Here is a 26,681-nt window from a genome sequence, read left to right as displayed (position 1 = left end):
CGTTGCTCTTGTGTAGCAGAACAAGTGAATGTTGTTGCAGTGCACGCTGCACAGGTTATTTGGGCTGGTAAATACTGTGAATTGGAGTTTTTGCACCATTTCACAAAGGATGAGTTGTCATTTATTGGAAATAGGAAATTGATATTGGCCAAAATATTTGCTTCACTAAAAATTTGATTTTTCAAGGATGTAACTTTTGCTCTGAACATTTCCACATCTGGAATTGCTATGAGTTAGTTACATCAATGTTGCATTATTGTGAAACTCAAGAATAGTGGAATAAATAGAAATCATAGTTTGATTTGTTTTGTCATGTTCACTTCTTTTTTAATGGAATATATTTATATAAACGCAGACAATCGCCATATCGTACATTTCAGTCGGATTAGTATTAAACGTGATACAAAGAGCTAAAAAAAAAAAAGCGTGAAGAGGAAGTACATTCTCTGTCCACGGAATTATTTTCAAATACACTTTCAATGTGATTGTCCTGAATTTAAGAAAACAAAAGAAAGAAGAAGAAAGATATGCAATTTAAAAAGCACTATAAATGGCACTCAAGCAATTGCAGGACTAAAGCAAAAGGATTGTTTTGGATCTGTAAAGATGTAATTAGGTGTCCTCCCATGAAGTGATACAGCATAGGTCAAGGGAAAGTTCCTATCCAAAGGCTGTATGGACGTGCAGATGTCCAAAGCAGACGGCAATCTCTTGGAGAGGAGTGAGGACAAAGCAGGAATCAAAGTTCTTACAGAGGGACTCCCGGACCGAGCCTGGGTGCTTAAAAAACCTCCAAGGTGGCAGTAAGGCTCAGGTTGGAGCAGAGAAATTCTGGTGGGTCCAGGTTGAAGAGCCACTGGCAGAACAGAGTCGCTGAGTGTCTTCCAAGGTCGCTGTTGTCTCTTGAAGCGTTTCCTCCGCCGAAGAAAGCTCCCGTTTGCAAACATATCGACCGACATGGGGTCCAAAGTCCAGAAATTTCCCTTTCCGGGAACGCCGGGCTCCCGGGGGATCTTAACGAAGCAGTCGTTCAAAGACAGGTTGTGTCGAATTGAGTTGTGCCAAGCGGGGAACTTGTTTCGATAGTAGGCAAAGTTCTGGCTGATGAAGTCACAGATCTGACTGAGGGTGAGTCTCTTCTTGGGGCTCTGGAGGATCGCCATGGTGATGAGAGCAATGTAAGAGTAAGGGGGCTTCACTGGAGAAGTAGAGATGCCATAGAGTCGGGCCATTACGTCGCTCTGGTCCTCCCGTGCTGAGAGATCCACGTCTTCCTGTTCACCACTAATCCGCTCACCCAAGTCGATGTGCACGTGCTCAGTAGATTTGCCCTCCAAAGTCATGGTCCTCGCTGTGAGCAGGTCCAAAAAGGCTGAAGACAAAGCACAAGTCTTCGTTTTGCTTTGCTGACTAAATCTTGGACTTTTAACATCCTCTGCCTCCTCCTCCTCCTCCTAACCTAAACAGGACCACCTCTTTCAAACATCCTCTGAGGAGTCCAATCATAATGAGGTTCAACACAAAAAAATGGATTTTTAAAAAAATTACGAAAAAAGCCTTCAATATTTTCATTATACCGAGAGTATTTAAATGGTGTATTTCCTGATTTTTGTTTTTTTTAAATCAACTGCAGAATCCTAATTCAGCATAAATAATTAGCTGCACTTGAGTAATATATTGATTCAAATACAATGCATACATTCAATATAAAATCATCTGTATATATATATATATATATATATATATATATATATATATATATATATATATATATATATATATATATATGTATAATTTGTACAAATGACAACTATTGGCTAATCAATGAGTTGTGGAGTTTTGCTATTCACAGGCTGATTCTGCCTGTACAGAATAATAATACCATCTGTTATTGGTTTGTGGGGAGGGGGATATGGAGGCGTTTATTTGCCTCGGTATTTGTGCCGTAACTGTTGTTTGCATATGATGTTAGAAATGAGCACAGCGGGTGAGACTTGTGGCTAATGATGCTTGATTTGGAAAATCAAACCTTGATTTTAACAGGCCCCTTTTTATGCGCTTGGCTCATTCAGCTCATTTCCTTTGGCGCTCGGTGGTGGATGTTTTGGCAAAGTCAAGAGAGGAAAGACTCTTTAACTGTTTGGAATTAGAGAAAGACGTCATGTGTTTTATAAAACAATTGTTTGTACAGTATCCCGTCCGTCCATGCGAGGCCACCCACTGCGGAGAGCGCTCCACACTGCATGTGGGCTCACGGAACAAAGACGTGTCTAACGCACGCCGCTTTCCTCCCGTTAGTTAGTTTGTAGTTTTTTGTATAAAATGGATCATCCTTCTTCTTACACGAGTGTAATTAATAGACCTAAAATGAGTCATCTGTGCTCAAATGAGGCCACTCAAATTGATCTAGACCAACAACACATGTTCACACAAAAAAACTTTTATATCCTCACAAACATGCAAGCCAAGAAAACCAAAACACCCAAAACCACAATCAAGCCCAATAAATAAAAAATTAAACACCCCAAGGCACACATTGACAAAAATAAAAAGAACATCAATTACTGAGCGCAACAAAACGCGTCACTTTTAACACAGCACACAATATGTCCGTCACACTTTAAGATTGACACTCTGCATTCCTTTTCCCCCCCAAAGCAGGCAAAGACCCGTTCAAACGTGTATTTAGATATTTTTGGACTGAACAGCAACAAACATTTCAACTTTTTATAGTGTTTCTATAACATCTTCCTTCGGCAAATATATTAAATTTAAGAGGCATTTAAAACTTTTGCCACCAGTGTTTGTTGACTGATGCGACTTTGAGTGATCATGGATTTAGCAGTCGAGCAACTTTGACATCGTGAAGGTCAAAAAGGATAGTGAGACACTTAACCATGAACGCTCAAATGCAGATTTCTCTTGCTTGGTGAATTTAAGAGGTGTGTGTTCAAGAGTTTGCATAGTTCGGTGTGGAGGGGAGAGGGGGGTTGGTCGTACTTCTCCTCCTAGGTGGTATGTTTGCGATGAGCAGAAGTAAGCTTCACACGATTTCCACACTTGAGGCACGTCGAGCTGGAGTTGCTTGTTTTTTTCGGGACATGCCAGCAATAAACACAGCGTTCCCTGTACTTCTTGAACCTTTTTTTTTTTTTTTATAAAAGAAAAGTTAGAATGTTTGGTGGTAAAAAAATAAATAAAACCACACACACAACGCGCCATAAACACAAGTGCAAAATGGAGGTTTAAAAAATTAAAAGCTCAGCAACATTGAAAATGTAACTGTGTGTGAATATTGAGAATGTAATACCTTATGCCACACGCGTTACAAAGAGGTGTCCCATCTTCTGCATCTCTCCACATCGGGGTCTTTCTGGTGAGGCACGATGCACAAATCTTGCACCCTAGTGGCAGGCAACATACATTAATTAGTACTTTAATTAATTAGTAATTAGATATCAGGCATACCGTTTGACCTATTTTGTATTGAATTAAGCAGGCCTAACAATTACGTTTAGGAGTAAATTAAAACATCATTACTTTAATATTTTGTTGTTTTTTTACAATTGTGTGGTCTGTGCGATTATTCTCACGTAGAATGTTTAAGCAAAGACTTTAATTTTATAGATTGTATGCATTCTTCTGTAATATAAGACACTACAACTCAATGTTCTGAATTTTTTTTTACTGTTGAAAGAGAGCGAGGTGAAAGCCTGTTTGCAAATAAGATTTGTGTAGCAGCGCCTCCCAGTGGGCAAAATATAGCATAAAATGATTTTCTGAATGAACAGAATAAAAATTCTGATAAACCAAATCTGCTCATAATAGTCCATAAATATCCACGTTAACTTTGACAGGATTGTTAAAACTATTTTGTGTGGTTTAGACATTTCTTTTTATTTTACAGGTTCTTTTAAAGACTGGAGCACACTATTGTAAAAATTCTAGACTGGCTTGACAACAGTGCAGGTACTTGAGGCAGTGGGTTCGCTTTCGCCATCCGAGTTGCTCGGCGTCCGAGTCCTCCTCTGTTTGCGCGAGCTCCTGCGGAGCTTCTTGCTGAGGTGGAAAGAGAGGACCCAAAACAAGACCAATTAGAGATCAACCATATATTATTTTATTAGGTGAGTCCTCACCTGTACTTGCATGTTACGCAGAGCCGACAATGTTCCCCGCCGTCATTCATCTTTGCGTGCATCCGAAACATCACTCCCTGGAAATGCGGGTCATGGATGTCGCCACTGCGGCTGGGATTGGGTTGCTTTCTAGCTCTTTTGGTTCTCCGCAAGTGCTGAGTAGCTGGTGTTTCATTTACCTCCTTTGACCTCAAGTGTGAGGTCACTGTGCTGGTGGGAGAGTGCTGCGGTTTCTTCTCAATTGATTTGGATGACATCATGCCGTCAGCTGGTTTGACGGGCGAATGACGGCCCAACATCAGGTTTGCATTGTGGTCGAGAACTGGACAAAATCGCTTCACGCTGTCGGAACTCTTTGGACTAGTCGGGCTTGTACCAGATGACAAAGTACTTTTTAAAACACATGCATGGCCATGTTCAGCGGAAGAGGTGCCATCACTCCCTTCCAACATGTCAACATTCAACTCTGGCTGTGTTTTAGATTGCTGAGAAGATGCCAGAGCTTCTTCCTCCGCCGCGTCTTTGTCAGCCATCTGTGGTGGTTCACGACAAGTCGAGTCTTTAGAGGAAAAGCCGTTTTTTTGCTCATTTCCTACTGGCACGACACAAGTGGAGACCCCTGCAACGGTTCCAGTTCCTGATTTGCATGCAGAAGGGACATCGTACACAATGGGAAATAGTCTTGAGTCTGCCTTGTCTTCTCCGTGATCCAGGAGCCTCTTACAATGTAGATTGATCAGATTCAACGTTCTCCAAGAGCCTCCAGGTGGGCTCTCCATTGCAATTTCCACCTTGCCGCTCACCACACTGTCTTCGTGTTCATAAGAGTTGTTGGAGGTTGATCTGGTGCCCATTAACCCGCTTTGTAAGGAGGTCTCAAGTTTAGAAACCTCCTGGAAAAGGTAGCCGAGTGAAGATTCGGAGGAATCTTGTTCCACCACCTTGTGAAAGATGGCCAACTCTGACCTTTGACCTTTGTTCATATCTGCATGATGACAAACCATTTTTGAGATAAGAGGAACACACCAAGACGTCCCCTGAGAGAGGTTATGGAAATCCACCAAATGAACTCTATTCAAATTGATGAATTCTCATTCCAACATGCATTGAGTTTCAAAACAAGAATTACAGTTGCCACATTTCATTCTCTTGTTGACTTGAAGTAAATTTCCAAGATTTAATTTCATGATTTGAAATTATTTCTCTCAACATGTTCTTTGTTTCAAACTTTTTCAGTATCAAACAATGCTGTCAAAAAAAATCGATGAGCGTCTTAACATTTTGTTGAGTCCCGCACGCTATTAGTCAAAACTGTTCGAACTGTAAAACATTATGAAAAGGGGGGGGGGGTGACAGTACGTTTTACATTGCGTACAATTTACAAGTCACCCAAAAATATTTATGTAGGGTAATTATTTAGTTGTTAATAATTGCATTTATCGTGCACTAATCGCAAATTCGATGTGACAATATTTATTGACAAGACTGCGCGCAAGCGGCGGCACAGAACAGTCGAGTATTCTTTCGCCATTGTTGCGGCCACTTTGAGTCGGAATATTGTCAGGGGGTTTAAAAACAATTATGGGGCAAATAAAAAACATTGTTGTCGCTTACCTTAAATTAAAAGATTTGACGGATTTTGCACACGGATATGGCCCCTTTTTGCCATTTCGTCAGAAGAGCAAGTTTAGCGCAGCTGACGCTCCTCAAATTTGATTGTTGCAGCTGGACATGTTCGCGCGATTCTTCACAAAAACTATTCGACACAAAACAATAAAGTTATTTCAAAGTCAATTTTATTTGTTGACGGATTAAAACCACAGGCTTTACCCTCTTAAATTAATGGACTAAGAATCCCATTTCATATTATAATCAGTATTTCGTTCAGGGTTGTTTTTTTGGGGGGGGAAAATATATAGTGGAGTGTTAATAAATTCATTTTTGGGCATTGCTTTAACATACTGGTATTAAAGTCAGTTCTCGAGGGCGTGTATATCTTTTGCATATTTTCGATGGCTGCAGCATCCAATACACGTGATTAAAACAATTATTCCAGGAGACCGATAATAATACTAATAATTTTAAATCTGATATGTTTGAGGAGGGAGCTATCTAAAATATGCAAAGTTTCGGCCCTCAAGGGCTAAACATCAAAAGATGAAGTTAAACTGAATTGCACTTTTCCCAGAGAGGACTAGTAATGACTCTGGGTAACATTTGCTTACTACTACTACTACAATCACAAATTTAATGTAGCTTAAAAATTCAGAGCACTTTAGCTTTCATCATAGACTGGTCGAAAAAAAGTGCACGCAATACAGCTTTAAAATAGTACTTTATTGCACAATTTTAAATACTTAATATACCATATGTTTATGACTTAAATGTGTGCGTATAAGTTGGACAAGTACAGTAGCGCGTTACAAATAAAACAAGAGGTTAACTTGGCAGACTCCTTCATTGGCATTTGGCAGCATGTTGCAATTTTGGTTCAGAAATGCTGAGAACAATTCCCTCAAGGTAAACCCATTTTTCGAGACATTTGAAATGTTTATCAGGATTTCATAGCAGTATTTCCCACAAATGCGAAAGAAATGCATGATAGTGTATGAGTAGTCATAATAAAGATTGTCTCAGCGAAATTATGAGAATTTTACGGCGACACTGAGAGCTGTATGTCGTATGAAGGAGTATAAGTGGAAAAAATTACTGATGAGAATTAAGATGAGCAAGAACATTTGCAATTAAATAATGTATTTATAAATGTAATTAAATAAATAAAAAAGTCAGAATAGTTACAATTTGACATGGCAAAAAAAAAAAATTCTAGAATAAAGTCATTATGTACTGAGAGAACACTACGTAAAATAGTGGAATAATCAATATTTTGGAAGATTAAGACGACCGTCAACATGTTCAGTCTAATGTGATTGTGGAAACCTTTTGTTGATTTTGATCAAACATTTATCTGTGGGGTGATTTTGAGAAATATTTGAAGATGTTACCTAAATAATCATTTGCTACAAATTAATTTAAAAAAATGTTGTGTGCATCACTTTAGTCTCACAGTTATTTTCCAATTTTTACATTTTATTCTCCTCAGTGTGGCCCTAAAACTCCTCTGTGAAAGTGACCTTTTTGTGACAAACTTAAACGTAGATTCTGTTTGTGGTCGTTAACAAAGAACACTTTGTGAAATTGTGAACTGTCTCAATGCGAAAGACATTCCACGTGAATAACAAGATGTTAAATGCTCCATTTTCAAAATAACCATTTGAGTTCTGCCCAAGTCCACAGGCCCACCTCAGTAAACTGTTATTTGGTCAGTCAAGATCTTCGGGGCGGTTGCAAGGGACTTCCCAAGCCCTAAATCTCTTTCAAAGTAACCCGCTCCCGTCCTAGCACGCCCTCATTTTCTGGGTTGGCCCCTCTCAATCCCGCCTTCATCTTCAGTGCCTTTTCTCAATGAGGTTTGGGAACATGTCCGTCCACGTAGAAATTCCTTGTGACTTTAGGTAAAGCCAACTCCATCCCCTCTAACTCTGGGGTAAGAATAATCTGGCACCCGAGCCGGGAGTTCTCCTGAAGCATGGGCGCCATGTCCAGCATGTCATCCTCCCTAAAACGTGAGTGTATTAGCGTTCACTTGATCTCAAACGTTTGCTAGCACTGAATCAAACATTCTAAAAAGCACACCTTACCTCTCATCTGGTTCAGGCAGTTTGTCTAAATGGTCACTGGTTACATACACGTGGCATGTTGAACAGGCCAATGATGCCTCACATGCCCCTGAATGGGAAATATATCTTATGCATATCGCTATTAAGTACACTTGCACAATTTCATTTGAGACAATCTAGAAGTTATATGCAAAATATAGCACTTACAAAGCTTTTTATAAGGTCGTCGTTCAACTATGGTATGTTCATTATACTGGTTGGACTTAGTTGAATGGATTTACAAAAGTAAATGAACATCTAGAATTCCCAAACTGTTAAAAGGAAAGTAATTTGCAATGTGACAGTTGAAACACCCACCTTCTAGTTCAATTCCATTCTTGTGAGCTAAGTACAAAATATTGTCTCCCACTTTGGCTCGAACTGGGATCCTCTTGCCCGACCGGTCTACATAGACCACATTGACTCTGAAAGACAGTAAGCACAGTTCAAGGAAAATCTGCAACCCAAGTCAGGATGTGTCTTTAACCTTATTTAGGCCACATTTCTTTTGAATCAATCATTTGTTTTCTTCAGCCTGATTTGACAATGCATTTATTGAAGTGAAGCAAAAGAAACACAACGTCGACATTGAATGTGACAAGTCATTGAAACGCCAGAGATGGAGAAAAAAAAAAACAGAAACTATTTCGTTCCGTTTGAGTTATTACGTTAGTTTATGATAACCACAAAAACCTAGCCTATATATATGATTGGCAGACTTACACATTGTCCTGGGTCTCTTCTTCAGCGCTAGCGTCCTCGTTGTGGTGCGAACCTTAAGAGAGAAAAGGCCAGTAAGTAAAATACGTCATGAGAATAGTTTACTTGTTGCACAAGATTTCATAACGCCATGCAAGTGAGGTTACACAAACATTACTCAGGGTAACGCTCGACTAAGAACTGACATATCCCAAAAATTATTAACATTTCGTCCTGAGCATTTGCTAATAAGACATTAAATCATCATCATACTTTCGTAGCCATAAAGGGAGAGACGTCAAATTTGCAAACAATCTCGAACTAGCGAGGTGAAGCACTCACCTGTATTCGTTTGCATGTATCGGTTGATGGTACGAAAGGCGTCCACGGAGTCTTTCTTCTGTAAATGAGTAGTGCATGTCTTTATCCTGTAAAAAGGACATGTACTACAGTCTGGGATAACTCGCGAAAGTCTGAAAGTCATCCCCATGCTGGTGCGGACTGCGGCGGAGGTAGCCATGATAGTGTTATGATCACGTGCTCAGTGTCGTCCAATAGGAAAAGAGTGGTGTCATTATATTGTTTTGACGACAGAGGCCGCTGTCACTTTACGTTGGTTTTCTGACATCCGGGGATTTCATTGGCCAAAGCTTGAATAAAAGGCTGAGAAAACGTAAAAAAAATTGGTTCTTATGGTTATGACGTAAATAGAAACGAATTTACGTATTGAATTATGACTGAGAAATTAAGTCATTCAAACCTACAAAATATGTTATGTTCAACGAAAATAGATGCAAAAAGTTCATCCTGCTCATTTTCAGCCAATATTATTTTACAAACCCAATAAATAGACATGGCTCCAATCCATGCTGCAGTTGTCTACTCGTTGGACTGATGTGCATATTTAAAAATAACACAAGCAGTGCATCGCTGCATCGTTCCATTTAATGAACATACAAATAATTCCCACTCAAGTCAAAATGTGCGGTCTTGTGTTTCTTTAGTTGATATTCACTTAAAATGAATCAAGATGCCCTCTGTAAAGAAAATGAAAAACTATTACTTGACTTTTGAGTAAAACACACGATACTGTTGACATTTCCACGTGATTTATACCCTTGTAAGAATGATGAGCCATCCTTGCTGGGATTGCACTATCATTTTTCTTTCTTTTCTTATCGTTCTTTTTTTAAACCTATATGAAGACTTACACAAGTTGGTTTTGAGACATATACTTACCTTCCATGGGTGCAGCTTCCTCCCATGTGGAAAGCTAGACGATGTTAATTGGGCCCTAGCGTGTTGACTTTTAAATTTAATAGCAAGGAGAACACACTGGAATATAAATCGTCACACTTTATGTGCACCTGCACATGGTGAATGTCCTGGGACAGTTTACCTTTCTGTGAATTGAAAGCATCTGTGTTTCACTGGAAGTCCCGTCTTTCTTGCAGGTGCATGTGTTTGGTGTGGTGGGTGGAGGTCATAACACAATAAAAGTCGATCCTCGCTGTTCCTTTACAATTTATAGGGGAACCTCCAAAGTCAAACATAGTTGACTTCAAAACAAACTTGAAATATGGAATACTGTCACACATATTACAGTACATTGACTTCATTGTTTTTTTTTCTGCTAATTCAGTCAAATTTGATCATCTCCCTCCACAATAATGCAGTGTAGCATTTGTGAATCATACAGTACATAATACGACATGTAAAAAGAGTGCGTGTAGTTTACATCTACCCGTATTTATGTTCTAAAAATGAGCATCAAACATCTGTTGTGGCATCTTCTTTATCCTCACTGAGGTGAAGACATATTGACCAATTTTTGTTCTTTCACAAAATTTTGATTGAACACCAACACTGGGCCACTTTGGGGGACTGTTCCACTGGATTCTTCTCACTAATTAGAAAACTGTAACACACACATGGCCACATACAAGACTGTGTTCCTGTGGTCTCCTTCAGCATGAAAGACATGCAGCTTGATGAACAATGTGTGGATGGACAAGGTCAAGATAAAGCGATCTGTTGAATGTCCCCCCTGAGAACACAACTGTGTATATCAGCTTGTGTTTCTAGTGACGGATGAAGTAGATTTTCCAGTCATCCTTTCAGTTCCATCAATCAAACCCATCAAAGCTGTTGTTAGGCCTCATTGACTAATAAATTCAAAATAACTGTTGGATTCGTGACACTTGATTTTCTTCTCATTACCTTATGTATGCTAATGAATAATACTTTATTCTAAATGTAGTAAATTCATAATAGTGTGAGACAAGAAAGACGCTAAAACCTTTGAGAAGTCTAAATTATTGCTGCAAACCTTTTTAAATGATGATTGATGATAAGCGTGTTGCATACGGTAATCGTTTATAGTATGTTTTTTTTCCTCCTATTTAACACTCGCCTTACTTTAAGTACATTATCAGGTGTGATCATCTATCACACACATTGCTTGAATGACAGCGACTATTTAATTCATCTCATTCACTTTTACATCTCCTTTGGGCCCAATCTGTCTCGAGCTCAATGGAACTCAGATGGAAAATGTTAAAGAAAAGCAGCCATGAGCAGGAAGCGCAGAGCCAAGGGTATTTTCAAAGAACTAGGGATATCGTTTTTAGACCTCCCCTTTGGACTTTTTAGCAACTTTTTAAGAGGAGCTATTAAAAGTTGATGACTCACATATCTGATCGGAAGGAAATTCAATAAAAGTTTGTTCCTCAGCAGACAAATGAGAAACTTTCGGTCAGTGTGACTAACCAAAGCATCATGGGAGCAGGGTGAAACAACAAAACACAACCCGAGTTGTGATGCTTGTGTCACTTTCGCTATTGTGTGTCAACCCAGCCTTTTTCTTCCCAGGGTTGTTTGTAATTAATGACCCTTTTCTCCCCACGCACATACGTACAAGCGGTTTGTTTATCTTGAGAGCTGATGTGGCGTCTCTATCGTCTTGCCTTTGACAGACAGCGTTGACTGCTTACTGTTGACCTTTTTAGTGGAGGCAAAGCTGCAAAGGTTAAAGCCTGTAGGTCACAGAGGTGCAGCATCAACGTACACAGGAAGTCATAAATCATTTTGGGTGGGGTTTTTTTTTGTACAGTATTTCCATTGGTTTCATAGTTTTGCAATATTACACAAATGTTTGATGTTGCAGTCAATATTTGTGTGGAATTGCATTGAAGTCATAATTCAAATGAGAAATTCTGCCACCTACTGGACAATTTAAATTAAAGCATTAGAGCGCATGCGCGAGGTAGTTGATTGGCAGGTGTGTTGATTAGAAGTGAAAGTTTGGTGAGAAACGTCAAGTGCGCCCATAGTTTGCTTGATATATGACAATAGTTGGTTTTGATTAAAAATATGTTCATATTTACAAACTTGTGCATGCACCAAACATGCACGACTCATAATTACAAATTGCATAAATGCACACAATCACAAAACAAGGAAAGAAAGTGGCACGGAAACCAAAGTCATCAAAAAAGTAAGTCAAGTAAATCTTTTATGTCTATTTGCAAATGTTCTTTGATTTCAATATGGATCTTGTCAACTTTAAAAATGTAGAAAGCAAATTAAGGCAACACAGTATATTTTGTTTAGGAATAATTTTCCACTTTGAAATAAAAGTAAAGATTTCATGAAAAATACATTGATGAGCTTTTGGAGTGGACACTAGATTGCCAATATGCTCAAAGGAAACTCTATAAGACACAATCTGAGAAACTAAAGCCAATTCAGGTACTATTGAGAGTAAATGTGTGGCTCTTGGCACCTTTCTATAATTTTTGGACAACTATGAGAATATGACAGCTGGTTTTTATAGTGGTATTTGTTTTGTTGGAAATATTTGAATATTGAATTTCCTACACTGTGTGAATGATCCGTTGCCATGTCCACCGCTTACTGAGGCTTTCAAATTGTCCATAGATAACAAACTTCCTGGCAGGTCTTTCCACTCAGCAACTATCTTGGCAACACATCTGGGCAGGTCTTTTAACACAACACAAGACTTGGGGTTTTTTTTTTTTCTCCTGAATTTCTGCATATTTAAAAGTCAAGGGTCATTAAATAAAATGGGTTCTAAAATCTATATCCACTTTGGTAACTTTATCGCAACATAAGACATGAAATGTTTTTGTGTGCAAGCGTTCGTCCAGAGTGCCGTGCTGAGGCACAGTTCATTAATCTCACTTAAATACTTGTCCGGCATTTGCTTACATAATACATTTACATGAAAGTATGAGCTGGATGCAATCATGTGGCTGAGACTTTTTTTTTTTTTTTGTGGTTTAACTTCAATTAACGTGTTTATTCGGTTCAGTAACCACCTTACAGACCCCGCCTTCCCCCAAATCCATCTGGGCAAGAAATGGCCTGCAAAAAAAAAAGTCACACATTGACCAGTGAGATAAAACTACTTTAATTCAGGCTAATTGAATCAATGTTGAAAAAAAAAAGTGCTTGATGAGTAAACTTGAAAACCCAACAACACTCTCCCACCTGCCAACCCTAATGCAGATGTTCCACTGCTTATGTTTCCATTCAAGATTTCTTAAGAGCAGTTTATCCCTTTTTTAAATGCAGTTTGGCACCGTCTGTCAGTCACATGTGGTTTTTGGTTTGGGGTGGGGTGGGGGGGGTGACATGAATCTGCGAGGCGGGCTTTCCTGACATGTCACGTCAGAATGATTGAGAGATTTACTAGGTTGCGGGTCACTTGCTCTCTGGATGCAGGTAAAGAGCACGAGTCAGATAACCTAATGCTCACCAACCCATAATTGAGTACGGTACGCCCCGCCCCACAGACACACTACATATATGCAATAACTGACAAACTGTATTTTGTACTTCACATGACAGTAATTCCATGTATGGTATATAAACTCCGACATGTTTGATTTTTTTCAGCCTTTTCACATCTTATCTTGTTGCTACAAAAATGACGTGTGGCTCGTTTCTACGTGTCCTGGCGCACTCCATCCTTGTCCAAAAAAAAAAAAAAAAAACATTGGACCAACTCACCCCCGTTGCTCTGTTTTGTGACCAAAACACATCACAGGCGTTTTTTTGTTTTAGGCAGTCTAAACAGTTTTATCAGTGCTGCTGGCAGACTGAGGAGATATGAGGCAGGAACTGGAGTATGGCTAGTTTACAGATTTATAAAATGATGCAAAACCAATGGAAAATTGAGGTGTACGAGACGTGTGAATATTCATGCGCTATGTCGCTAACGTTCCAGGAGGATTTACTCTTGTAATTGTATGTTTTTGCTGCAGTGTCATTTTACTATATTCCGGAAATTCCACATGCAAGTATAAACTCGGGGTGCAGAGCACACACAGACGTCAAGTTTGGATTTATTTATTGTCTGGAGTGGTTTGACAAGTCACAATCAAAAGTTATGCAATCTGTCCGCGGATCATACCCAAGCCACATGTCACATTCCAGATGGGATCCATTTTCAAGGTTAAGTCTCTCTATCGATCCTCCATCTTTGCATTACAAAAAAAAAAAAGAAAAATGTTACAGATCTATAAGTTATTACATTTATTTTTAGGGTGTACTAAACCAATAATCATTTCAAGATGGAGATGATGGCTAAAAGGCAATCATTTAATTTTTCAGTCAGACAGAAGCTGCAAACAGATTTCAATGGAAATCCACTTGCATGAGCTTTTACAATGTTGATTCAGATTGATCACAAATAAATTATGCATTTTTGTGTGTGTGTTTGGTAGGTTAGTTTTAGGTCATAAAAAAAATCTACATTTGTGTGAACTGTAGGCATGTCTGAAGCTTTTTTTTTTTTTTTTTTTTTTTATAATTTCCATGTTTGTGATTTTTATCTCCCGTCTAGCCAGTGTTGTTGTTTGGTTTGCAGCACAGGGTTTTATCTTTCTCCAGTCTTGTTGATAAGACAAAGAAAAGATATGAAATGTTTTGGCCTCGTCTGCGATGTTTCTATGACCGTAATAGACACACCTTTAGAGCAGTGCTATGTGTCCTTAAGGAGAGCGTGTAGAATTTTTTTATTAATTTCATTAATAAGCACTTGATTGAAAACAAGTGTACACTTGGTAAATGAGACCCTACTGTGGACACTTGACAGGTTTGTGCAGCTCCATTTACACAGGAAGCACTTTGATAACGGTTTTTAGAGAAAAAAAAAAAAGTCCACTATCCCTCCAAAATAAGAAAAAAATATTATCAGTTGAAAATGTATCATATATCTGGCCTACATCTTTCAGCTCAACTTGTAACTGCATCCTTGAATTTATCTTTTAGCACTGGCATATGTGACCACATGGACACACATGTGCTAGACCAGGCGGATGGAGATAAAGACTCGACAAGGTGGCAGTTAAACGGTCGGTCCTGCTGTACCTGCGAGCGGCACTTCACTCCAGGATGGTGTCTATGCCCTGGCCATCACTGGAGCTGTGAGTTATTACTACTTTGGGGTTTCCTGTTGGCACAGACACACATGCTTGCAGGTACATACAGTCCATATAAAGTTATGACTGGTTTTTGAGATATAAAAATCAAAATAGGCAGTTCGGAAGGTGAATGAATCAATTGCCGCTATGATGAGATTTTTCAAAATGGATTTATTTGCCTCATATTACTAAAAACTCAAAGCAGAAATGTCTTTAAACCAAAATCTTTGCGTTCGACTTAATGTGTCTATACTGCGCCATATTTAGCCTCTCTTCAGAATGTCAAACCAGACAGTTGTCCACGTGAGGTGTTGTGAACTGGTGTGTCACGCTTTTTATGTCTGTCGCTGTTGTGTTACTCATACGAGATGTGAACACCCACAGCGCACGCATCCCAACGAGTCGTAAACACACACTGACAGACTACACTCTGCCATACAAATGCATATGCGTGTATTTTTTTTATTTATGTGGACATATTCAAATTAATATGGCTTTGGCTCTATCCTTAGTTTATAAAACGTACAGGTGTCTTTCTAAACTTGACAAGCACCTCCAGCAGAAAGGAAATAACTATGATTATCGAGTCTTTATAGAGTTACCTCAACGCTCGTCTACAATACAACACCTGGGCACATGACTTCATATTGCCCCAAATAGGGGCACGTTGTGCACGTGTCCAAACAAGCAGTCAGACATTTGGCTTCAGTTGATTAACAGTCATTCGTCTAAAGTAAAGCTTAAAAAACAAAAACTAATTGTGGGACACTGTCATGCTTACGTGTTCAAATCATTAATCATTTGTCTCAAGATTAAAAGAAAATAAATAAAACAAATACCCAATCCATTCTGGGACGCAGTTGTACATCCCATAAAGTAAAAAAATAAAAAATACTTATACAGATATCTCGTTGAAAATGAATTTTAACATTCTGTATTTTCTTACTTCATGTATGCTAATAATGACAAATCTTCCCCAAGGCTTTCAAGTGGTGTAAATGTGATATTGTTTCACACACGAGCAAACACTGTAGTTTCTCCTGGAGTACAGTGAATCATGTTTCCTGACTTTTTGCCACTTTGGACTTCCATCCTGACCCTTTCCTGATTTGCAAATGTTAAATGTAACATACTACTGTGTAGTGGTGGTGACAGCCTGTCAATCAAACCCATCCGGGTGCGAATTAAGTTTCTAAGAGCTATGTTGAGGAGTATGTTTTCATAAAGTCTGGCTGTAAAGTAACTCTAATTGACAAATGAGACACCCTGAAGACCTCCAAAAAATAAAATATCAAATGTTTATTTTTTTCTTCTCCATGTACATTTCAAGTAACCCAGATTGTTGATCTTTCAGTATCACACATGTTGGCTTCTTCCGTAAGTTTAATTAAATAAGCACTAGGTCAGTGTGTTGCCACACACACAGAAAAGTGAAATTGAAAAACCAAAACCAGTTGTGCTCTCAGCAGGTTCCTTCTGTGTGTTTGTGCAACAGCACCAACAAAGAGTGAGAAATTCCTCCTCTTAATGATTCATAGCCAACCGCAGAAACATTGTCTTGCTCTCTCCAACTCCAATTCCCAGCGACTGTGATTCACGTCTGAGAGGCACTGGAAAACCCCGTAAACATCCAACGTTCACACAACTTCATCCAGCGAGTCTAACTGCTTGTTCCGTCCATAACTTCAAAAGCATCATCCATCGCCGTTATCAACAAAGACCCCCCCCCCCTCCCACACACACACACACACACACACACACGGAGTGGTCATAAATGTTCCCTTTCAACAGTATGTTTGTTCCTTATCTGTCACGCAAAGCTTCTTTCATGAACTATCTGGTCATCTGTAAGGCACAAGAACTTTCTCGACCATTCATGTTGAGTCATGACATGTAAGGAAATAGTTGTGGCATTGTTGTGGTATGGCGAGCCTTTGTGTTTAAGTAAGTTCAATGTGTGTGCGAGGTAAACTGGACTTTGACCATTCCTATAAACTACACTCGCTTCTAGAACTGGGTCAGGGTCTGACTATGGGTACAGCTCTGCTGGGGTCCATCAATTTGGGCTTCCCATATTTAACCTTCCTTTGCTAACCTTCAGCAATCACTGTGGCAAAGCTTTTTTGCTTATACAAATGTGAAAACTGGTTCCTGACAAAGGAAGTGAGGGGGAAGAAAGCTGGGCGAGCCAAAAGAGTGGGCCTCAACGAACGCCTCGCGAGCACTCTCCAACCCCAAAACCACAAAGAAAGATCTCCTAGGAGAAAGCCAGAGAAGCACGGTGGAAGGCTTTTTCCTTAAATTATGCTGGATGAAGGCAATATTTAATGAACAGAGGTCTTGCGTCATTGTGGTGGCCAGTAATGGCTTCGGTTGTCTTGGAGGAGAACCAAACACTAGATTTTGTTTACACCGAATAGCGTGACTCGCTAACTATGCTAGCTTACCGCAATCACAATCTATGACGACATTCGAGATTGACTTGGTGGGTTCTTCAATTTTTTTTCCTTCACTTTTTAACAAACATACTCACTCACAGCCTACCACATATAGCCAACTCTTGCTGTTTTCAGGGTTGAAGAGAAAATGGCAAAAATGTAAAAATATTAGCCAAGTCTAAATTGTTAACATATTTGTAATTTGACCCATGTACATAAAATGTAATTTTTTTTTATAATATTAAATTTCTACAATCTTGTGCAAAGAACATTTTAGAACATTTTGGCTGTAATTGACCTCTGGGGCAAAAACTTTGAACCACAGGAATGTTGTTCGTCAAGGGTGGCTAACAGGGCAAACAACAGCAGTAATTCAGTTTGATGAACCAGCGAGGTGTCAGAAGTCCTTTTAACGCTGTCAGTGAAAAGACGCAGTGGCGTGTAACTAAGGCTAACAAGAATGAGCGGAATCTTCCTCTTTGTCACTCGTGTCACCGGTAAAAGGTTCATTCGAACATACCTCACGCTTGTCTGCTTTGTTGGTGTGTTACTCTTAACGTGAACCCCGTGACATATTACTTAACACGTTTGGATTATTTGAGAGTACTGTTTTATGTAAACCGAGTATCCTGTAACACCATTACGATGTCGTTCCGCTCGCTTAATTTCAGATGCTGTCAAAGGTCGTTAATGACCGGCGTCACTCATCACTAACGCGCTGCTTTCACAATGAGGAGGAAGTGAAAAGAAAGAAACACTCGCGGGAGTTGAAGTTGGGAAGCGCTGTCTGCACTGTTACGTTATGTCATGTCAAGAATATTTTAGAGTGCCAAAGAAGTTTTGTTTGGTGTTCCGTAAGGTACAATTTACACTCATTTTACTTTTGGGTACACAAACAGTCCATTCGCCTCTAAAAACACAATAACACTGATTTTTAAAGACTCCAAAATCCCATTTAAAGTTTCTCTCGGCCACTTTAAGACTTTCGTTGCTCCGTGCATTCGCCGACTTTGGTTTACTGTGTTTACTTTCCAGCTGGAAAAAGAGTCTTAGTCTGATTGGCCAATTATTCAGATCAAAGTGTGTGCTGGAACATAAAATGGCATGGGACACAAAACAGGTGACAGCAAAATGGTCTACTGCCTTTCGGTTTCTCTTATGCGATCTAAATGTTTGCGTAAGGCATCTCGTTCATTTCTCGTGTACTGTAAGCAAGCGGACACACCAGATGACTTCATGGTTATATACAAAAATGTTCAGTATTACTTAAGTGATTTAGTACTTAAGCTGTCATGCAGCAACCACTTTGTTAGAATAAACCTCTGAATTCATTGTTGCGTTGATTCCTTATGGGGCACTTGGCCACAGAGATCAGAGCCATCTTTAGGAATACCACAGGAGAACATCACCAGCTTTAACCAAGCCCAGATGACATGATAGTTCTTAAGAAACCACATTGCCTGACATAGGAGAAACCTCGCCATTGGCAGTCGATAGAACAATCTTAATGTCGGATGAGAAATACTTATTTGACATTTTTAGGGCCTTTCTGGGACTGAAGAGTGACTTTCCATTGACTCAAAATGGTGGTTATGGTATTAATTTTCCCACTTGCATTCAGAATGCAAAGTAAAACTACACAAATATTGATAAAGTTAAGGGTCAGCTCTTGATATGGGTCGTAATATCCATTTATGGTCATGAGTTTAGTAAATATTTATATCATCAGTCCATGTAAAAAAAAAAAATCGGAAATAAACTGAAGCTACACAGTTGGCTGATACAGTAAGATAAAAGTTTTGTTTGTTAAAGTTTTGGGTACGACATTAAGAAAATGTGCTTGGAAACGGTGCAAAAATCTGACAAGCTTGAAGCGGAAAGCAACTCTGCACCAATGACAGAAGCTTTTTCTCTCTGGAGAGCACAGCTGCTTTGACAAACTGTCTAAGGAGCAATTTGTATTGGGAGTCAAATTTTGCTGCACCAATAATGGAAATATTCACATTTGCCAACACAGATTAATTCATCTGAGACAAACACATGTCCAGTCTTCAACAGTTACAAGCTCTTTACATCCGTCCGTTTCAAATGTGATGTATGACCCAACACATAACTTCATCAACAAAGTGTTTCCGTTTGGAAACGCTCTGAAGAACATTACCCTTGAGGATTTGGCAACGAACAAGTGTCTGATTAGATCACATGCGAAAAGACTTCCTCTCCAGGTCTTTGAAAGCACCAGAGAAGACACTCGTACTCCTCCCGAGACACAAAACACATCTCCTCGGACATTTCCACGGCCACGCCACACATCTGGAGCCGGTCAATCCGCCACCGGCTCCTAATGGAACATGTGAATGTGTTCTGAGAAGCGGCTTAAACAGCTGCTATTAGCTCACTTACACGGCTTTGGCAGGAGAGCACCAACGTGCCAACACTTCACGCATTCTGAATTCATCGTGTAAATTGACGTAAATGGGGCTACTACAGGGACGAGGCACCAAAACAACTTGGTCACATGCAAAAAGTTGACCGTAACTTCACTCTAGGAGAGTACCAAAGTATTTTTTTTTTGAGGGAGGGCGGCTATGTGAAGAATGAAAGCAAACTCTCAGCATTAGAGCAAAAGGTCAAAGCTTAACAGATACCTCGCTTCCTGGGAATATTACTTCTGTGGCCCGAGGCAGAAAGCAAGCTCAACTTATGCAAATAGACATACTTGTAAGTGGGCCAAAGGTAAGAAAAAAAAAAAAAAAAAGCCTTGGCAGTTTCCTGTTGGAACATGAAGGGTCAACCTTGGTGAATACAAACCTTTTTCATATGGGAAAATCGCATGTTCCAATTACGGGGAAGCAGTATCAATAAGCAACTCCAATGAATACACAATCATGGACTGGATAAAATCAGGATGTTATTTTCTTAATTAGACTTTCATATCCTGTTGAGATGACGCTTGGAGCAAGGACCATATGGTTGAATTTTTATTTTTTACGACATTGCACTGAAACATTTGAAACTTAGTTGCCGAGACAGGGAATACTTTTATCCAAAAACCTTCTGTATTTTCCTTGACTTTTCAAAATGGCAACCCAATGTAGGATTTGGGCATAAAGAGGACCATTTGGGGAAAGTATGGGTGAGGAAAAGTGTGACCGTATCCTAAAATATTATTTGTACTTCTCGTTCAAGATAAATGAGATGCAAGTCTCATATTTCCTTTCATCGTCTTTGCGGTTGAAGCTCCTGAAGTCTCTTTTTGTGTGTTCTCTGTTGATGTTGGCCCTGTTATCCAACTATCATCAACAAAAAGAAAATGTTGGCCTACCAGAAGAAGAATACTTGGCTGGTTGTAAAAAAGTGAAACAAAAACTATTCTCAAGGTTGTCGACCTGAATGCTGTAGCACCGTTTGAACATGGTTTGTTTACAAAACACGGTATTTGTGTAATTGATCGTGTAGTCATGATTAACTCCACTTCACTGACTGCCATTAAATTCATTCATACATGAGAATTTTGCTGTTCAGCTTCTTGTTAGAGAACTGTAAGTTGCTACTGCAAAAAAATACTGAAACACGATTTTTTAAAAATGTTCTTAGTGTTTCAGTATTTTTTAAAAATACATAATAAAAATACGTATTTTTTGTGTGAATTTGTTTAGTTTTTTAGTGGGTAATACATTTAATGTGTGACTGAAGAAAAAAAAATCATTCAAAAAACAATCTAGGTTTTTTTTACATGACTATAGCGCTGTCAAAAAAATAAAACCACAATCCTGATGAGGAACACTTCATTTGTCAAACACTTCCCGCTCGATTCCCTCCGCACTCCTTGAAAGCAGCTCGGCCCCCTCAGCTGATAAGCATCGACAAGACGTACATACCCAACCAGCTGCGAAAGCCGTCTTCAACCTTCTGATTTATCGCCGCGCCTCACGCTCCTCAACCTTCTTACCGTGAATATCTTTCCAAGGCCATTAAACACATTGTTCCCAAAGATGCACCATCTCTCTTTTCACACAATTTCATGCTCTCCTGTCCAAAAAGCGGCAGCAGATGTGCAAGAGCAGATGTTTCGTGTCTCAAGTCCACGAGGGGAGTCAAAGGCGAGAGACGGGATTTACAGAGTGAGGACAGTCGGGAGAAAGGAAGGAAAAAAAGATGAGATGAAAGTGTGATGAACTTTATCTCTGCCCTCTTAACATCTTTGAGGAGGGAGTTAGTCCTCTTTAGGAAATGCTTCAGCAGACATCAAGGCATATATTTGAGATGAAAACCATTTAATGACTTAAATATATGCAACTAGAACAAATTGAACTCTTCAGAGTAAAAACATCCGAAATGTATCTTGAGGCTCTGGGAACTTTTTCCTCAGTCAGGTGAGATCTTTGGTAACATTTTCTAAAGTGGCCCCTGATCTTTATTACCTCTACGAAAGTAATCATGTTTTTGGTCTTTTGTATGGCTCAGATTTATTATGGGCACGATTGCGCAATCAAGGCTTTTTCCAATACTTTGTGGTTAAACCAATCAATATCTGATTAATGCCGGGAGGGATCCAAGACTGTTTTTTTAATGAGCACATTTGTATTTATTTTTTCATTTGTTTTATTTCAAAAGCATTGAGTTGTGTTCATTAGTGTGTAAATTTTCACTTTTTGCATTAGGACTTTTTGCCTCCGTGTAAAAGACCTTTTATTTTTTTTGACCTCGATGAACTCAAGCAGTGCCATTCCAATTAGAATCCTTTTTTGTGTGCTGATTTAATTTGTGGTCTGTTTATGGATTCCTTTTGGCAGAAAAGTGTAGCATTTCTTTGACACCATTAGCCCCCATAGCCACAATGGTTGTTTTTTTAAAATGCTACTATGCTAACTAGGGATGTATAATAAACAGTATTCAACTATTATGTCTCGATGGAGGTCCACTGAGCTCTTCTGTGTGCAGCTGTCTCCTTTTTTCCCTCCGTTTTCTTCTCCTTGTCCGACAACTTTCCCCCCAATGTCCCTCCAAATTGCTTCTGGCAAGGCCTCCTTTTAGAGAGGGGAAAGGTCCTGGATGACATGTCCCAGTGGGATAGTCAGGGGGACATCAGGAAGCTTGTGAAAGCCACTGCCAATGGCTCGTTTCAGCCTCTCCATCACATGTAAAAATTCCTCTGTCGCAGTCTGTTGGCCTTCACATTGGCTACAGTGTTAGCAAACAGTTCAATAGCCGAGGGCCTTTAGAGGTTATGCCCATTAGATGGCCCATCGGGACACATTTGGCAGTAATTCACAGCTCGGTCACTCATATAATTGAGCTTCCGTAAACAGGGAAATCTGAAAGATGAAATAGGCCTTCTTGTAGAATGGGATCCGTAAAACAACATGGAGCAAAAATTCATAACCTTGCAATGTACGTAGCGGGATTGCAAAACAATACAATAGAGGTAAACGTAAGTAGCACAGATGCGTTCCAGAACCACCCGCAAAATGTGTGCTGTAGAGAGAAATTACAAAAAAAAAATGTGGTTATGGCTGGTGTGAGCTGTGGCCAACAGCAGCAGCTTGGTGAGCAAGTGGTTGAAAAAAATATACTCAAATGAAGTCGATCAATGAACGACAGTGTAGCGGCGAAGTTTGTACCTTTGTACCAACATTGCTTATTTCGGGATCCTTCACTCTGTGGTTTCCAGAAACTTATGTCAGACCAGGCAAAGTGTTTGTGGGAAATGACGTGTAATCTCATCAGCGTCGGTATGTTTTGTTAACCCCGGCAAGCCTCCGGGCATCAACTTGCTTGATTGGAGGCGTCTCGACATCTGAGTTCCGACGACATCTTCGCTCGCAGCTGCATTTTACCGCTGGAAAAAAAAAAAAAGAACAACTGTGAGATTTATTGGTTAGGACAGATAAGTCCAAGTAATGTGAACTCTCTGGCAGTTGTGGATCGCAGTAAATTACAAAGCGTATGATCAGAGCTGAAAGATCCCATTAGGGCAATAATTTTATTCATGTAACAAAAGGTGTACATTTTAGAAAAAAATATCAACATTAAGTTCCTGTTATGTTGCATGGCACAGAATAGAGTCTAAACAAGTTCTCTGGGAACTTTGTTGGAGATTTCTCTGGAGGTCTGAGGTTATTTCTGATCTCCCAAAAAAAAAATGCTGATGAAGTGAATGCCGGAAAATTGAGAAGTCAAGTACGCCTATGGAGGAATGTGTGTGTTGCATGTGTCAACATGTAAAAATGTTCCGCTAATATCATCACTGTCAATGGAATCACTCAGTGGGAGTGTGTGTGTTGATGTGCAAATTAAAATTCCCTTTGGAATGTATACAATACAGCGAAGGTAAAAAAACAGCTGGTTTGTATTGGCATGTCCTTTTACTTAATGCCGCACAGATAAACTGGACCCAGCTGCTGGAGTGTACGTTCCTGATCTGATATTGCGATGATTGCAAGAATACCATTTGGGATATAAAAATGCAGTGGCGGACACGGATGCAAAACTGAGAAGAACATAAAGTTTATGAATGCAAAAGTCCCATTGACTTTAATTGTTAGCAGAGGCACAGCATTGCTAAGATTGTTCAAAAGATACGAGGCCCTATTTTCATACCTAATGCAAGTTTAGCGCAAAACTTAGGCTTTGTGGTCTGGATAAAAATAATAAATGGGCATTATAATGAAAAATAAATCAAACATTCTTGCACTCGGTAGTTAATCACATGTTTATGTATTTATAGGTTGTCCCTATAATAAACTTGAAAAGAAGAGCAGCCGTAATCATTTACGCTGCAGAGACAAACAGATCAGATGGCAGACAAGCAAATGCGCTAACACGGCTCAGATGTACGCCACATGCTAGTCTGCTTGACCCCGCAATGCTTTAATGCCTCCAGGAAATGTGTGTGTGTGTGGGGGGCGCTGCTTTTGTGTATGTGCATGTGTGTGTGTGTGTAAGGACGTCCACTTAACAATTACGCAGAGGAAATCTGCTTGTCAGCAACTTGACTGTCTTCTCGGCGTATATATCCAAGATGGCCTTCCAAGGCTAGATTTTCTAGGAATTATTGTTTATTTTTTCTCTTTTAATGATTACTTTTGCTCACATAAAAGTAGATAAAAGCGGCTTAGTCATTCTTTTATAATACAGCAGAAAATGCAAATTGTTTTAAATCGTGCCAACTGCTGGTTTGGTGTGCTATTTACAGTAGCGGTGTGAGTTTCTTTTCCAGGTCGGTGTGAATGAGGATTGTTTTTTGGCAATGTTGACGTCTGTGCATAACTTTTATTCTAAAACGCAACAAAAAAACTTTACTCTTTACTAGGTCGTCATGGAAACTCACGGACAAGAATGTTGAAAAGTCTCAAACGAAACTGAGAGCCAGTGAATGTTAGGTTAGCGTACAATTTAAAATGCACAGTATTAAAATTATATTTTTTTTGAGTGGAGGTTAAAAAAGGACAAAGGTAAAACTACAATAGTAAGGAATGGGAACGAAAAAAAAAAGCCATTTGGCTCACGCTTTCTTCGTGGCCTTATCCTCACTCGCACCTTATCGTCGGCTTGACTTTGCAAATCATTCTGGAATGCTGAGCGGAGATCTGGCATTCATTTACATTCTTACTGCCTTTTTTTTTCTTTAGGAACAGAGATGGAATTTCAAGTGGCCACAAAGAAGAAAAAAAAAAAGCACGGTAGGGTGAGGCGGGGGTTTGGATCGGACGTTCCCACAGGGACTACTATGGCTGCCTTGTGGTTAAAATATCTTTTGTGTGTCCATCTCCTCTGATTACCCTCAGGCATCCAGTGAGTTCCATACAGGCATGTTTTGTCTCTTTGTGCATGTTTGTAAAAATATGTAAGTCTGATTGGACATATTGTTGAAAATTCTTTTGTAACCTTTTTGGGTAGTTCCAATCATCACTGACTGGAAAAACATTCACATGATCCTTAACATTTGCTATGACGAATGAATGTACACATGTTTTGTGACTCCCGGTCGTGATGATGTCATGCGTCATTACGCCACAATGTATAACTGAAGAGGCAAAATTGTGCTGACACTGTACTTTTTAAGTCACGCATTGTTGCAGTTTTTTCTTGGTACTAATGTTATCCTGAAATATGTTTTTAAAAGCAAACCTGCACGGGTTTACATTCATGTTCATTCATAAATATATTTTCACAAAATCCACAAACAAAATATATAATTTATTTATTCAAGCTTCAAAACGTAATACATAACATCTATTCAAATACAATTTAGAGGATTAATTTATAAATATGGGCTCATTTTTGCACACCATCATATTTACAGGTACAAAAAAATATTATAAGAATGTATGTTCTAAATGCCCAAAAAATTCTTCACCAAGATTATTCTGGAATGTGCACCCCCCCCCCCCCCCTCAAAAAATATATCTTCAATATAATGTTACAGGCTAACCTCCAGTTTGATTTCCTTATAATCCACAAAATTCACATTCAGTATGTTCCCATGGAAAGTTCCCCATCATAAATATTTTCCAATGCCAGTGAACACCATTCTGTTGCACATTATTTAGTTTCAAAACAAACACAACATTGCGAGCCACAATTTTGTTTTCCCATTGTTTCCAGTCAAAGCAGGCACTTGCTTTCTGGCGAAAAAAAAAAATTACGAAATCAGCTCAGTTATAGTTTTGAAATGTGTTTTAATAGTCTGGCATTATGTGTTGATGGTGGCATGGTAGGAATGAATTCATCATTCCAAGGCTGAAAGAATCTGGTGTCAGTATCACACCCTCCAACCATTTCATGTGAAATCTGGATCTAGTTAGGCCCCTTGTCCGTCAGCGGTGGATGAACACATCCAGACTTCATGCATACACACACACACACACACACACACACACACACACACACACACACACACACACACACACACACACACACACACACACACACACACAGGCACACCCCATCAAGCCACCCATGATTGAAATTCAGCCAAGCCAAGAGACCACATCACCAATAGCGTGTTGGCTGACCTGAACCACAGTCTCCAGCAGCGAATGGAAACCTCAGCGAGCCGATCAAATGTCTTCTGTCTGGACTCTGTGAAATAACACACAAAAGCCAGATGTGGGTGGGGCACATCCACATAAAGGGCAACGGGTGCTTTTTTTATTTTTTATTTTATGAAAGGTGTGATTGGCTGTTATCAGCCTAATTGCAGCAATCACGGGTCATTTCCTGTGAGAAAAGAAT

At 39.4% G+C, this 26,681-nt stretch overlaps 2 protein-coding genes, 1 long non-coding RNA gene and 1 pseudogene across 8 annotated transcripts; 1 reads left to right on the top strand and 3 right to left on the bottom strand.

The window, feature by feature from the left end:
• Positions 1–557: 557 nt before the first annotated feature.
• Positions 558–1,343, bottom strand: LOC147057065 (forkhead box protein D5-B pseudogene; annotated as a pseudogene).
• Positions 1,344–2,303: 960 nt separating this feature from the next.
• On the bottom strand, positions 2,304–5,917 carry zglp1 (zinc finger GATA like protein 1). The gene is made up of 5 exons (XM_085913121.1): positions 5,751–5,917; positions 4,137–5,121; positions 3,974–4,059; positions 3,311–3,404; positions 2,304–3,141 (listed from the first exon to the last, which is right to left on the bottom strand). The coding sequence occupies exons 2-5, from the start codon at positions 5,117–5,119 to the stop codon at positions 3,009–3,011; spliced, it is 1,296 nt and encodes a 431-aa protein (XP_085769247.1). The 5' UTR covers positions 5,120–5,121; positions 5,751–5,917; the 3' UTR covers positions 2,304–3,008.
• A 557-nt stretch (positions 5,918–6,474) lies between these two features.
• On the bottom strand, positions 6,475–9,110 carry fdx2 (ferredoxin 2). Its single transcript, XM_085913213.1, has 5 exons — positions 8,897–9,110; positions 8,579–8,630; positions 8,174–8,280; positions 7,838–7,925; positions 6,475–7,755 (listed from the first exon to the last, which is right to left on the bottom strand). Exons 1-5 carry the CDS (start codon positions 9,072–9,074, stop codon positions 7,599–7,601), a joined length of 582 nt encoding a protein of 193 aa, XP_085769339.1. The 5' UTR covers positions 9,075–9,110; the 3' UTR covers positions 6,475–7,598.
• Positions 9,111–11,837: 2,727 nt separating this feature from the next.
• Positions 11,838–25,621, top strand: LOC147057062 (uncharacterized). Of its 6 annotated transcripts, none has more exons than XR_015066070.1 (3): positions 11,838–12,050; positions 14,852–15,006; positions 25,076–25,621. It is a non-coding gene; the product is annotated as an uncharacterized LOC147057062 (long non-coding RNA). The 6 variants fall into 6 exon arrangements; XR_015066072.1 differs by lacking the exon at positions 25,076–25,621 and adding an exon at positions 16,588–18,213; XR_015066075.1 differs by lacking the exon at positions 25,076–25,621 and adding an exon at positions 16,499–18,213.
• The last annotated feature ends 1,060 nt before the right edge of the window (positions 25,622–26,681 follow it).

Source organism: Syngnathus leptorhynchus, chromosome 5, assembly GCF_054491065.1.
Source record: "Syngnathus leptorhynchus isolate UIUO chromosome 5, UIUO_Slep, whole genome shotgun sequence".
Taxonomy (NCBI): domain Eukaryota; kingdom Metazoa; phylum Chordata; class Actinopteri; order Syngnathiformes; family Syngnathidae; genus Syngnathus; species Syngnathus leptorhynchus.
Note: the sequence above shows the minus strand (reverse complement) of the source record. Positions and strands in the feature narration are given on the sequence as shown.

Coding starts and splice junctions, on each gene's coding strand:
- zglp1 (XM_085913121.1), bottom strand. CDS start 5,119: ATGAACAAAGGTCAAAGGTCAGAGTTGGCCATCTTTCACAAGGTGGTG. Junction 3,405..3,973: donor AAGCGAACCCACTGCCTCAA/GTACCTGCACTG, acceptor GCCTGCCACTAG/GGTGCAAGATTTGTGCATCG. Junction 3,142..3,310: donor TGTAACGCGTGTGGCATAAG/GTATTACATTCT, acceptor AAAAAAAAAAAG/GTTCAAGAAGTACAGGGAAC.
- fdx2 (XM_085913213.1), bottom strand. CDS start 9,074: ATGGCTACCTCCGCCGCAGTCCGCACCAGCATGGGGATGACTTTCAGA. Junction 8,631..8,896: donor ATACATGCAAACGAATACAG/GTGAGTGCTTCA, acceptor TTCTCTCTTAAG/GTTCGCACCACAACGAGGAC. Junction 7,756..7,837: donor CTGCCTGAACCAGATGAGAG/GTAAGGTGTGCT, acceptor CTCACGTTTTAG/GGAGGATGACATGCTGGACA.